This window comes from Canis aureus, chromosome 21 (genome assembly GCF_053574225.1).
Source record: "Canis aureus isolate CA01 chromosome 21, VMU_Caureus_v.1.0, whole genome shotgun sequence".
In the NCBI taxonomy this organism is placed as follows: Eukaryota; Metazoa; Chordata; class Mammalia; order Carnivora; family Canidae; genus Canis; species Canis aureus.
In genome coordinates, this window is record NC_135631.1 from 6,417,990 (window position 1) to 6,432,070 (window position 14,081).

The 14,081-nt window shown below is 53.1% G+C and overlaps 1 protein-coding gene across 2 annotated transcripts in view; it reads left to right on the forward strand.

Annotated features, from left to right (window-relative positions):
* Positions 1-14,081, forward strand: part of LRP5 (LDL receptor related protein 5) — a 105,740-nt gene that overhangs the window by 82,057 nt on the left and 9,602 nt on the right. For both annotated transcript variants that reach the window (XM_077862679.1, XM_077862680.1), the window contains exons 14-18: positions 3,164-3,372; positions 4,568-4,758; positions 5,383-5,592; positions 8,676-8,801; positions 11,906-12,142. In XM_077862679.1, the coding sequence (XP_077718805.1) occupies positions 3,164-3,372; positions 4,568-4,758; positions 5,383-5,592; positions 8,676-8,801; positions 11,906-12,142 (973 nt within the window). The remainder of the gene's footprint in view (positions 1-3,163; positions 3,373-4,567; positions 4,759-5,382; positions 5,593-8,675; positions 8,802-11,905; positions 12,143-14,081) is intronic.

A 14,081-nucleotide genomic window follows, 5' to 3' on the forward strand; every position in this document is an offset into this window, starting at 1 on the left:
TTTCTTTTCTTTTCTTTTCCCTTCTGGGTTTCTACTTAATTTGGGACACAGCTGTTTCCCTCCCTGTGAGTCTTGCTAAGCTCCACCCTCTGGTGGCTTTCATTCTTTATTAGGGATGTGCCCCCAAGGATGGATGGATGGATGGATGGATGGATGGATGGATGGATGGATTTATTTATTTATTTATTTATTTATTTATTTATTTATTTATTTATTTATATTTGATGGATTGATTATATTTATTTGGGAGAGAGAGTGTGAGAGAGCACAAGCAGGGGGAGCAGTGGGCAGAGGGAGAGGGAGCTGAGGAAGGAACCCCACGTGGGGCTCGATTCCAGGACCCGGAAATCATGACCTTGAGCCGAAGGCAGATGCATAGATGCATCACCAACTAAGCTACCCAAGACCCTCCCCACCACTCAAGGATGATGTTTTAAATTATTATCTACTTGACCAAGTTGTGTTTGCAGTAAACCTTTTTTTTATTGCAGTAAACATATGTAACACAGATTTTACCATTTTGACCATTTGCACGTATATGGCTCAGGGGCACTTAGTACCTTCATATGGTCATGCAGCTGTCACCATGACCATCTCCAGAGCTCTGTCATCTTCCCAAACTGGAAATCTGTCCCCACTAAACACTAGCTCCCCCGCCCCCTCTTCCAGCTCTGGCAACCTCCCTTCTACTTTGTGTCTCCATGAATTAGGTTTTTCTAAATACTTCATGTAAGTAGAATAATGCTGTATTCTTCTCTGTGCCTGGTGTCTTTGACTCAGTATAATGTCCTCAAGGTTCATCCACATCGTAGCAGGTGTTAGAGTTTCCTTCCTCTTAAGGCTGAAAATACTCCACAGGGGATATACCACAGTTTGCCCCTCTGTCCATCTGTTTTTTTTTTTTTTTTAAGAAAGATTTTATTTACTTATTTTGAGAGAGAAAGAGCTTGAACAAGGAGGAGGGAGAGAGGGAAAGGGAGGAGCAGATCTCCCTGCTGAGCAGGGAGCCTGACATGGGGCTCCATCCTAGGACCATGAGGTCATGACCTGAGCCAAAGGCAGATGCTCAACCACTGAGCCACCCAGGCACCCCCTCTGTCCCCATTGACGGATCCCGGGTCCTTGGGCTGTCATGACTGCACTGCTATGGACATTCCCCCGTGGCCAGGTGCTACTTTGTACTGGTATGGAGGGGTGGTGGTGTGTTTGTGGTATCGAATAGGATTCTCTCTTTTTTTTTTTTTTTTTTTCGAATAGGATTCTCTTAAGAACTTTTGCATTTAGGGATGCCTGGGTGGCTCAGTGGTTGAGTGGCTGCCTTCGGCTCAGGATGTGATCCCAGAGTTCTGGGATCCAGTCCTGCATTGGGCTCCCTGCAGGGAGCCTGCTTCCCTCTACCTATGTCTCTGCCTCTCTCTCTGTCTCTCATGAATAAATAAAACCTTTAAAAAAAAAAAAAAAAGAACTTTTGCATTAGCCTAAGTTTTGTTACTGATATTAAAATTGGAGTTTGCATTTTATAGCTGGCCAGTCGTTACAGCTCATCTGCCCTGGGAAGAGGTATGAGGGTCACCTCATACCACGTATGTTTCTTGGCTGGTTGTTCTGATGGCTGGTGTCCCAAAGTCTGGTTTTATGCCTGGGCCCTCACAGACCTGCCCTCCACAGAGAGCCTGATTCCTACTAAGGCCAGCTAGAACCTTGCTTTACTCCCAGCCTGGCAGTTGCTCTGGGCTGTGGTCTCTGGCCAGAGTCTGTGGCTTTGGGGAAGGGGATGTTTGCAGTTGGAGCTGATGCTTGGCTCCCAGAGCCCCCAACTCTTGGGGATATGGCTGTTTTTACCAGCAGGGATCCATGGCCCTCGAAAGCAGTTCTCTGTGTTCAGACGTGAATCACACGCTTCTAGCAGCCCAGTGTGGCTGGATCAGAGGCTGCTGTTTGTGGTTTGTGTGTGGGGTGGTGTTCCTTTCTAGCTGGGTTCAAGAGGCTGGGCTTCTTTTCAGCTATAAGCCCCTTCTTGCCCCAGGAGACTTTGTTTTGACTGTTAACAAGAGAAAAAATTTTCAGTGGCTTCTTAGCAGAGCATCATCTTAATGATGCCTTTCTTAGAGGGAAGGACTTTTCATCTAAACCCATGGTGGGACCTCTGGGAAGTCCACTTTGCACCAGGTCGTGTCACCTGAGAACCTGAACACAGTCTTTCAGGGTACCCCCGAGGGACCCACATGCAACAGAGAGCCAGGCTTCTGGCCTGTAGGGGAGATGAGGGTGACATTGGGCTCTCCCCTCCTCCTGTGGCATTTTGGAAAACGCATTCTCTGTCGGGAGCTCCAAAAGCCAGGGCTCGACCCTGCTACACAGCAGATGGCATAGAGTCAGGCAGAGTTCTCCAGAGAGTCTCCCAGGGCAGAGACCCAGGGTGTAGACAGAACCACTGCTGGGAGAGGTGTCTGGCCCCTTGCTCTGGAGGTGCGCTGTGTGTCACCCATCCACCCTTGCCAGGGCCCGCAGCCCTGGTCTCTCCCTCAGGGAAGAGGGCTGCGAGAGGTGGGCTTCTGTTCAATACATCTAATTGTCCTGGCACCCTGAATTTAAAAAATGACAAGGTTTGAAGTTCTTTTTTTTTTTTTTTTAAGATTTTATTTATTTGTTCATGAGAGACACACAGAGAGAGGCAGAGACACAGGCAGAGGGAGAAGCAGGCTCCCTGTGGAGCCTGATGCGGACCTTGATCCCAGGACTCTGGACACTACCCAGGTGTCCCAGGTTTGAAGGTCTTAATCCAAAAGCATGAGTCCAAGATGATAAGCAGGAAGAGAGATGTCTTGAGAAGGAGGCTGTGGTTTGTGTGTGGGGTGGTAACTGTTGAACCATCAGGTGGCCCTTCTGTGGGGCAGGAACGGGACCCAGAGGGCATGGAACGTGACAGCGCACTGCGAATTTCCTAATGAGTGGGCTGGAGATTTGAGCTAATGGGCGAGCGCCCTCCCAGGAGCTGCTGCTTGATCCATCTTCCTCTCAGGTGGACACAGGGGTGCGCTGATCCAACAGGAAAGGTCCCCAGACAGGGCAGGAGTCTCGACTTTCATTCTGGACTCAGGCGCCAAAGCCTCCACCCTCTCCTGGGGTCTGTAGCCAATGCTCGTCTCTTCCTGTCTTACAGCCCTTTGTTTTGACCTCTCCGAGCCAGAGCCAAAACCCGGACAGGCAGCCCCACGATCTTAGCATCGACATCTACAGCCGGACGCTGTTCTGGACGTGCGAGGCCGCCAATACCATCAACGTCCACCGGCTGAATGGAGACGCCATGGGTGTGGTGCTCCGTGGGGATCGCGACAAGCCACGGGCCATCGTCGTCAATGCTGAGCGAGGGTGCGAGGCCGGGGGTGGGCAGGCACTGCAGCGTGGGGTTTTACCTCAGCAGGGAGACATTGGAAGGACATAGTTTTAATTAATAGGTTTTGTACCATCCCCATCAAATTGAACCAATGCAAAAATCCCTTCCATAGCATGCCGGCTGATGGCTGTTATTTACTTGCATACGTTCCACCACAGGGAGCTCACTCCTTTCCTGGGTGCAGCCCAACTCCTGAGAGCTTCCTCCTTCCATGAAGATGTAGGCAGACTTGGAGGGTCGCGAAGGGAATAACCAGGGCAAGAGGGAGACCAGAAAGCCGCGTGACATAAAGCTCAGAAATAAAGTTAAGCATGCGGAGGTTTGGAGGTGGGTGGCAGGCACATGGCAGCCACTTCAGATACCTGCAGGGCTGCCATGCCAGGCGGGACTCAGGCTTGTGGAGGCACCACTTGGTGGAGGGGTAAGGACAGCTAGTGTGAACACAGGTCCTGGGCTGGCCAGGTGCAAGTTTGAAACCTGACCCCATCACTTACTGCCCTTGCGACCTCAGGCAGGTGCTGTAACCTCAGGGACTTGGTGTCTTTATCTGAGAATTGGGGATGATGATGGTATCAGCCCCTGCAGCCCACAAGGGCTTGGGGAACACAAACCCATTTATTTCAGGTGGCTCCTTAGCAACCTAATGAGTGTCCCTTGAGGCTGACCTACATGGAGGCAGGGACTTCTTAGCTGTGGAAGGGGACAGAGCGTGTGCTCGTCCTTGAGGCTGTCACAACAAATGACTACTGGCTGAGGGGATTGAAAGAACAGATGTTTGTCCTTTCACGGTTCCAGAAGCCAGAAGTCTAAAGTCAAGTGTCAGCAGGGCTGTGCCCCCTCTGGAGGCTCTGTGGGGACCCTTCCTTGTCTCTCTTCCAGGTTCTGGGGGCTCCAGGTGTTGACCAGATGGTCTCACCTTGATTCTTAATTGCATCTACAAAGACTCAGTTTCCAATTAGGGTCACATTCTGAGCTCTGGGCAGATATGAATTCTTGGGGGACACCCTTCAACTCTGTACAGCCTTGGGGGCCAGCCCTGACGGGCCAGGGCCGTGTGACTGTTATCTTCCCAAAGGCCTGCTGGATCAGGGGCTTTGTGCACTCAATCCTGGATGAAGACATGGCAGGTCAGGATGCAACACCTGACCTTCACCTGCTCCCCTCCCACAGGTACCTGTACTTCACCAACATGCAAGACAGAGCAGCCAAGATTGAGCGCGCAGCCTTGGACGGCACTGAGCGTGAGGTCCTCTTCACCACAGGCCTCATTCGGCCTGTGGCCCTCGTGGTGGACAACAGGCTGGGCAAGCTCTTCTGGGTGGACGCGGACCTGAAGCGCATCGAAAGCTGTGACCTGTCAGGTTGGTGCCCTGGGGGCCCCCCCAGGGGTTGGGCTCCTCTGCAACCGACAGGTCTGACCTTCCCAGGGCCAGCCAGCCTCCCTTGTCATCAATAATTTTGGTACCAGCCACCACATGCGTCAAGGATCTGTTTCAGGTGGGCACTGTGTTGCAGCTTTGTGTCTACAATATATAGTCCCAGCCAAGAATTCCAGGACACAGATCGTGAATGATCTCCATGTGGTGAGGCAGAAGAGGAGTCTCAGAGAGGGTGGGTGACCTGTCCAGGGTCCCATAGCGTGGGCTGGAACAGGAGTCTGACCCCTCCACCTCCAGCACCCACACTTGTAGCTACTCTGCTGTGGGCTGCCTCGTAGACTGGGATGCCCTGAGGCTGGAGAGGTGCTTCGAGGGGTTTTTCTTCCATACGTGAGGTGAGGTAAGGGAGGGGCCGGCCCAGATGGGAGCAGGGCTGTCGGAGGGCTGGTTTCAGATCTGTCTGCTTCCAGGGAATCTGCTTTAGCTCCTGGCCCTGGCCAGAGCACAGAATCCCCCAGGGTCGCTGGCAGCCCTCTGTTCTGAGATGAGCAAGGGTTGAGCTCTCAGGGTCAGCTTCCACTCAGGGGGCATTTGTCTCACTTGCAGGGGCCAACCGCCTGACCCTGGAGGATGCCAACATCGTGCAGCCTTTGGGCCTGACCATCCTGGGCAAGCACCTCTACTGGATTGACCGCCAGCAGCAGATGATTGAGCGTGTGGAGAAGACCACCGGGGACAAGAGGACGCGAGTCCAGGGCCGAGTCGCCCACCTGACCGGCATCCATGCTGTGGAGGATGTCAGCCTAGAGGAGTTCTGTACGTGGAGCAGGGGAAGTGTTGCGGGCAGGTCCCCGACAGGAGGGTGGGCATCTGTGCAGAGCCCTGAGCCAACCCCTCTTAGCAAGTAGGAGGCTGGCCAGTGCAATGGCTGCGGGGCTGGCTGTTGGCCGGGGCCACTCTTAGGCCCTCATTGGGCACCTCTGTCTCAGCAACAGATCCAGGTTTGACTTCCTCCTCTACTACCAGCTGGACAACCTGCTCTGCCTTTCAGAGGTCCTGTGATTAGTTTTACACACCTTTAAATTAGCATCCCTTTTAATTAACTCCAACTCAACTGGTGAGTAGCCTTAATGCTCTGTAAAACCCCTCTACTGTATATGGTAACAAAACCACAGGCATCATCACACCCACTGTGCTGAGGATCAGGCTGAGGAATGGGATTTAGGATTTCACATACAACAGTCTGGGCTGTGCCCAAGGGCTGGGAGAGAGGGACCCCTATACTTAAGACCTCTTGTTCCTCCACCCTCTCCATTTATGGCTGTAGATGGATGTAGGGGCATGTGTGCATCTGTCTTTCCACTCTGTATTCAGTAAATATTCCCCAGCTACCAGCTAGATGCTTGCTACTGGGACAGAGCAGTGAACAGGGCCATCACTATCTCTGTCCTGTGATGCCTCTGGTCTGGCTTCCTTCAAACTGCCTGTCTTCAAGGCCCTGGGGGCTGCCCCACCTGCCCACCTCACCTGGGCCCCTCACCCTCCCACTGGACATGTCCACTCCTCCCCAGAGTCCTTGTCTCTGATCCCCTTTCCTGCTCTGAGTGAATCCTGCTAATTCCTTGGCTTCCCCTCAGCCCAAGTGTCGTGTTCTCAGTGGATAAGCTTCTCTCTTGGCCTCCTTGCTCAGCCACGCCGCTCTGAAGGATAGCACCCGGTCCTTGTGCTCAGTGCATCACTCTTTGGTTTTTTAAGATTTTGTTGATTTGAGAGAGAGAAAGAGAGAGCGTGAGCAGGGTGGAGAGGAGAGAAAGAAGCAGACTCCCCACTGAGCAGGGAGCCTGGTGCAGGACTCGATCCCAGGACTCTGGAATCATGACCTGACCCGAAAGCAGATGCTTAACCGACTGAGCCACCCAGGTGCCCAAGTGCATCACTATGTTATGCGTGTTATTTTATTCTAATTCTGCATTATATCCGAGGAGAGCAGGGCTCAGAAAGGGTGTTAGCTTTCCTTGTCAAGTGGCTAGTACACAGGGTGGGGCTTGGGTCTGGGGGCCTGGGTTTCCACACTGGGCTTTTCTGATGCTTACCTCCTGTGGGGTAGGTAGATTAGCAGCTGAGATCGGCAGAGGTGTGTGGAGTACAAACACGTGGGTCTGAGTGGGGTTCTGGGGCTCCCTGCTCTGAGCTAGGGATGTGACCTGTGACAAACTGAATTGGTCACTTCTGTGGCGACTGTTGGGTGGCTGGTTCCTGTCCTGTGGGTTCTTGGTCGGGTCCTGGATAAGTGAAGTCACTGGGTAAGTGACTTCCAGATGGCTCAGACGCCCGATAGATGGGTCAGAGTGCCTGAGTTCCCGTTGGCCCCTCACACCATTGTCAGTGAAGCCACAGATTCTTGGGTGTCACAGCCTTCAGAATGGCTGGCATGTGGTCCAAATGGTGAACTTCAAGGCCACGGATGTCCAGACCTGCTGGTGTTGGCGCAAAGCTAGGCACATAACCAGCAGCTCCTTAGACCTGAGGGGGTGGGAGAGCCAGGAAATGTTTAACAAAAAGGGATGAGGTTGGACACTGGGGTGCCTGTGTGCATGCAGTTGTGCAGTGTCTAGGGTGACATGACGTTTTTGAGGAGGCTGGGAGATCCTTGAGTGTGCTCCCCTGTGTTGATTTGGGACATGGAGCACCCAGCCTGCTTACTCAGGAAATTCTACAGTAAACTCTAAACCAGAGGTGGCGCTCCACGGCCTCTGGTGCCCATCCAGACATCTCCTGATTCTGTAAATAAAGTTTTATTGGCACCAAGCCATGCCCATTGGTTAATGTGTCATGTACAGCCACCTTCATGTGACAGCTGGCAGACCTGTGATGGATGGTCTGGCCCGTCAAGCCAAAACTACTTACTTTCTTGTTTATAGGAAAAGTTTGCTGACCCCTGCTCTGAACCATGATTTTTATCACTTTATATACTTAGTCCTGGAGATTGAGGCAGGCCACTGATTTTTCTGTGGGGTTGGGGCTTGGGCTCACGCTTTCTCTCATTTCCCCTCACCTGAGGGAGGGCAGGCGCCTTCCCAGGCTTCACCCTATTGTTAGGGTGTTAGTTAATCCAGCTAATTGAATCAAAAACACCACATTCCTTGGGGATTCGCTGACCTGGTATTTATCCCCATGTACGTTAGCTTCCTGTGGCTGCTGTAACAAATCACCACAAACTGGGTGACTTAACACAACTGAAGTGTATTCTCCTACAGTCTGGAGCCCAGAAGTCCAAGAACAAGGTGGCAGCAGCATTGCACCCCTCCTGGAGGCTGTGGGTGGGAACACTCTTTGCCCCTTCCAGTTTGTGGTGATTGCAGGTGCTCCCTGGGTCAACAGGGCTCCAGTCTCTGCCTCTGTCATCACACAGACTTCTCCATGTCTTCACCTGTCCTGTGGTCTCTTACAAGGACACCTGTCATTGGATTTAGGGCCCACCCAGAAAATCCAGGATGATCTCATCTCCAGATCCTTAATTTGATTACATCTGTGAAGACCCTTTTTTCCAAATAAAGTCACACTCACAGATTCCAGGCATTAGGATGTGAATGTGTGGAGGCCGCACACCATGAGAGACTGCAGAGTGGTGGTTGTGGGTGCAGTGGGAGCTGGTGTAGACAGGCTGGCTGTGATGAGAGTGCTTTTAGCCTCCATTTTCCTTCTGTAGAATGCACATTGTTGAGAAAGTAGACTCTGTAGGCTGCCCTGGAAATTAAGTGGGATGATGTGTAGGGGCTTGGCCACAGGAGCACACATTCTTGTGAGTTCTCACCTGGCCTTTATTTCTAGCACCCTCTGGGCTGCAGTCCTGAGGTGAGAGGCAGAGCCTGACCCCCTCCCTCTTTTTGTCTCTACAGCGGCCCACCCGTGTGCCCGGGACAACGGTGGCTGCTCCCACATCTGCATTGCCAAGGGAGATGGGACACCACGGTGCTCATGCCCAGTCCATCTCGTGCTCTTGCAGAATCTGCTGACCTGTGGTGGTAGGTGTGATCTCAACACTTTCTTTTGGGACATGGACAGGGACTGGATTCCTGTCTGTCAGGTCCCTCCCCAGCATCCTTTTAAAATCACAGTCACTGTGGCATCCAGTCTCCAGGGACAATTGTCTCTCTGTCTTCCGTCCTTTTCCAGTGTATGCATTCAGGGCTATGAATTTCCCTTGAGATACTGTTTTTGCTGCATCCTACAAATTTTGATAAGTTCTATTTTCTTCTGTTAGTTCAAACATTATAAAATTTCTCCTAAGACAATTTCTTTGGCTTCTGAGCTATTTAGAAGTATGTTATTTTAATATCAAAATAGTTGGGGATTTCCCAGCCAGCTCTCTGTTACTGATTTCTAGTTTAAAGATTTATTTTTATTTGAGAGAGAGACAGAGAGAATCCAAGCAGAGGGAGGAGCAGAGGAAGAGAGCATCTCTAGGAGACTACCTGTTGAGCACAGAGTCTGACGTGGGCCTCAATCCCAGGACCCTGAGATCATGACCTGAGCCAAAATCAAGAGTTGGATGCTCAACCAACTGTGCCACCCAGGAGCTCCTGCTTTCAAGTTGAATTCCGCTGTGGTCAGAGGAATACTTTGTATGGTTTCTATCCTTTTAGCTTTGTTCATTTGTGTATTACAACACAGCATGTGGTCTTTCTTGGCAAGTGCTCCACGTTGAAAAGGTTGTGTTGTCTGCTCCCTTTGGGGGAAGTGTACTGTAGACATCAGTTAGATCCAGTTGATGGATGGTGTTGTTCAAGGCTGTCTATATCCCTCCTGACTGCCTGTGAGCTCTCAGTTAGGAGGGTGTTGAAGTCTCCAACTCCAATAGTGGGCCTGTCTGTTTCTCTTTGTAATTTTGTCCGTTCTCCCTCCTTCCACCCTTGATCCTCTTCTTCCCTAAAGCTGGGTGGGGAGTGGTCAAAATGTAAGCTTTGGGGTCAGACATATCTGGTTCAGATCCTAGCTCTACCACTTCCCAGCTGAGCAATCCTGGGCTGGTCACTTGGCTTCTCTGAGCCTCCACTTTCTCTTCTGTGGAACAGAGAGTTTGAGAGTGCCTGGTAACCTTGGAGTCGTCGTGGTATTAAGTAACATGCATTTTTGCGGGGTCCCTGGCATGTGGCACACAGAAATGCTAGCTGCTATTGGTTGTGGGACACTGGGCAGTCATAATAAAAAGAGACAATTGTTATCACTGTGATGAAGCCCAAATCCCAGGGTTCCTCTCTGCTGCCCCCAGTGTCCGCCAGGTAACATTGAATCCTCTCATTTACTCTCTTTGAGTTCCTGGGTGCTGGTTTTTATCCTGTCCTGTTTCTGCTTATCTTCACCCCTACGGCCCGGCCTGCACACTGTGTCCTACTCACAGCAGGTGCTCAGCATATGCCCGTCAGTACACTGATGCCTGTTCTCAGCTCACCCTGCCCCTGGAGATAATATCCACTGCCCAGGAGCCTGGGGAGTAGGACCACAGGGTCTGTCCTTCTGGAGCTTTCTCTTGCCCTGCCTTACACTCTGAACCCCCAAGAGTGGTGCGCAGAGAAGAGAGGACATTTTGTGCCTGTCCCCCGCTACCTTGACCCTCCTGAGCTCTTTATGGCTTTTCTCCAAATTCCAACCCCAGGGCTCATGTGGTTTTGTGGCCTGAGTGGCTTGGCAACTCCCACAGATGTCCAGGCTGCCTTGGCAAAGAGGGGACCACACAGAGCACTCAGCCGTCCCTTGGACTGCAACCCTGGGTCTCTATGTGAATGACATGAATGACGGGAACGATGTGCCCCCTGCCCCTTCCCCACCGTGCCCTTAGCCCTTCAGACTGGGGCTGCCTGGCTACTTCTCTGGGGAGAGCATAAGAGGACGAGAGCTCTGAGGGACTCTTGGGGGTGACAATGGGCCCTTGTGCCTTGTGAAGTGGCAGGAACCAGATGGTGGAGGTACAACCACATGCTTCATTCAGCATTCTCAGGGCGCATCAGCCCCAAAGCCATTTGAGCTCTTCTGAGCCATGTGCAGTCACACACCCCCACGCTTACTTTCCTGTCCTGTGAGGAGCATAGGATGTAGCATTGCTACTTCTGTTTTAGGAATGAGGGAACAGAGGCCCTGAGAGGTTGGGACGTTTGTCTGGTTGAGCAAAGTTGCCAGGGGGAGCCTACGTTCAACCCCAGAGCTGTCTAGCTCCCACATGGTTCTACCCTGCTCTCCAGCTGTGTCCTGGCCTGCACTTGGCCTGCACTGAGGTAGTCAGACATGAGGAGTAGACCGACTTGCCATGGTCACCAGGAAGGAGGTGGCCCCTGGTCCCCTGTCTCCTGTTCACCCAGTTCCCCACCTTCAGGTGACGTCTTCCACCAGGAGCCTTCCTACTCCCTCTTGCACTCTCCCACCATGGTATCCTCGCTCTCCCACCTCTCCTTAGCCTTCCTCTCAACAAGATGCCTGGTAGGTCCTCCACTAGCCCCCCTGCTGTATCTGTGGGCATGCTGGCCATTCACAGAGTCCCAGCCCCACTGCTCCAGCTGCCTGAGACCTTTAATGGGTGCAGGTCCTAAGCACCTGCTTTCTGACCCTCCATCTCCTAAGGGGTGTGTGTGTGGTGGGGGGGGGGGTGTATGTGCGTGTGCATGCAGTGGATGCTCAGGTGTGGCCAGCCAGGTATGCACACAGACCTGGGACCCCAGGGAGGCAAAGGTGAGGCTCCAGTGGGCATCCCCAGAAACCTGGTCCAGTGCCTCCAGGTGCATGTGAGGAGACTGGAGACCTACGGGGGTCTGCCTTGGCTTCTCAACGGTCAGGGTCGGTCGAGTTTCCAGCCCAGAGCATTTCCTGCTCAACTTGGTGTAGTGTTTGCAGCTTAAAGCTCACGTTCAAATCAGCATCCTTTCTCCTCCACAGTAAAAAAGCAACAAAGATTCACGTCTCCTTTCAGCAAACATTTAGGATCCCCGCCTTCATCTTACTCTGGGGCTGGAGGCGGGACAGCGGCAGGTCACGCTGCAGTGGAGACCGCGTGGATATAGCACCGTGATCGAGCCGAGCCGTCTCCTGCTTGGAAGCCCAGCAGGGTGGTGCGTGATGGTGTTTGTGTTCTCCGCAGAGCCTCCCACCTGCTCCCCGGACCAGTTTGCGTGTGCTACCGGGGAGATCGACTGCATCCCCGGGGCCTGGCGCTGCGACGGCTTCCCCGAGTGTGACGACCAGAGCGACGAGGAGGGCTGCCCCGTGTGCTCGGCCGCCCAGTTCCCCTGCGCGCGGGGCCAGTGCGTGGACTTGCGTCTGCGCTGCGACGGAGAAGCGGATTGCCAGGACCGCTCGGACGAGGTCGACTGCGACGGTGAGGCCGGCCCCGCCTCCACCCCGCCTCCACCCTGGCCCCACCTCCTCTCCCCCGCACCCCGCTCCGGCCCCGCCCCCACTCCCTGAGCCGCCTCTGCTGCACCAGAGCCTGCTCCAGCCCCGCCCTTCCGTGGCCCCGCCCCCAGCTCTGCATGACCTACCCCTGGCCCCTCCCTGGTCCCGCCCCCACTCCCTGAGCCGCCTCCACTCCATCAGACCCTGCTCCAGCCCCGCCCTTCTCTGGCCCTACCTCCGCTCTTTGCCCCTCCTGCCCCCACCCGCCCCCACCCTGACCCTACCCCTACCCCAGCCGGCTCCCGACCCTTCTCTTACCTCTGCCTGGTCCCACCCCTGCCTGCTCTGGCCCCGCCCCCACTTCTACCTGACCTTGGACCGGCCCCTTCCTGGTTGCCGCCCTCCCTGAGATAACGGCCCCAGCAAGCCACTTGCCCTGCCCTCCTGGAGCTTGGGCTCAGTCCAGCCACACAAGAGTAGGTTTGGTGTAGAACCTTTGCCAGGGGCAAAATTGTCAGATCCTCAAGGATCCTTTTAGGTCCACTGAGGAAAACCTTGCCATCCACTCTGTCCTGTCCTGCCGGGCAATTTGACTTGAAGGCAGACTGTAAGAGTCTATCTTGCCTTCCCTCATTGGAGCTAGAGTTTCACAAAAACCCAAGGCAAATCCAGTAGTCAGCAGGATTTCCATGGTGCACACTCTATTAATCTCCATCCCAAAAGGTAGTGCTGTCCTCCACAGAGCAGTCTGTAGGATAATGCTTACTCCTGGGTGGTTTCTAGCATCCCACTGAGCCGAAAGTGACAAAAAGATTTGCTTAGTCATCCCCAGTCCACTCTGACCAGCAGGATCTTCCTTTAGACCTTAACAGTGAAACCTCATCTGTGTGCATCCTCTGAATTTTCTTTTTATAAATGACTTGCTCAGTTGTTTCCTGCCACGTATCTATCGTCAGGGCCATGGCCCGATGACTGAGCTATTAGTGGGTTGCTCTAACTGCCCCCAACAGCTGCCAGATGCTGTTCTTAGATAACTCACGTTATCTAACTAACTATCTAACTCATTGGTCACCGTCCCCTGTCCCCATTCATGATATGTATCCATTTTGTGGAGGATGAGGGCCTGGGGGTGGGGGGAGTGACTTCTTCAGCTGTTTCTATAAAGCTGCAGTTGTGAAGTCTTTCCTGCCTATGGACCCTTTGAGGATTTGATGGAGGTGGGAGACCAGAGATTGGCAGACTGCTTACAGCCTGAGTGCCAGATCCAGACCTCCACCAGTTTTCCTAAAGTTTTATTGGAACATATCCAGGCTCATTTGTTTACGTATTGTCTGTGGCTGGTTTTGCATTAAAACAGTGGAATTAAGTCATTACAATAGAGACCTGTGGCCCTTGAAGCCTAAATACCTATTACCTGGCCCTTTACAAGAGTTTGCTGAGCCTTGCCACCCACTCTTGCCCTAGCGCAAGTGTTTTGGTGACAATCTCAGAGCAGGACAGGAGCCCTGATGAGGCACCATTTCCCTGCCTCTTCCCCTGTAAATGTTTATCCCGGTGCAAAGTGCAGTGCTGACCGCAGGCACTGTTTCAGGCTCTGGGCTTTACCGTCTTTTAGAAGCTTCCTCCCCTGTTCTGTTACCAACAAATTGTCCCACCCACTGAAAGGACAGGTTTCCCTCATCTCTAGTTCCCAGGAAGGGGCACTCGGGACAGGCCAGGGCAGGTGGGGAGCTGAAGTAGCAAGCCCTGGGGGTAGGTGATGGCTGAGCCTCCCCAGGCAGTGCCTTTCAGTGCCTAGAGCTGTAGCTCCTTCCAGGTCAGCCTTCTGGAACATGGAGTGAGACAGGGACAGCAAGCCATACCCAGCCTTCTTCCTCCTAGTCCAAAAGGCTGTGAACTGCCTTTGCCTTCCTGGTTGAGCT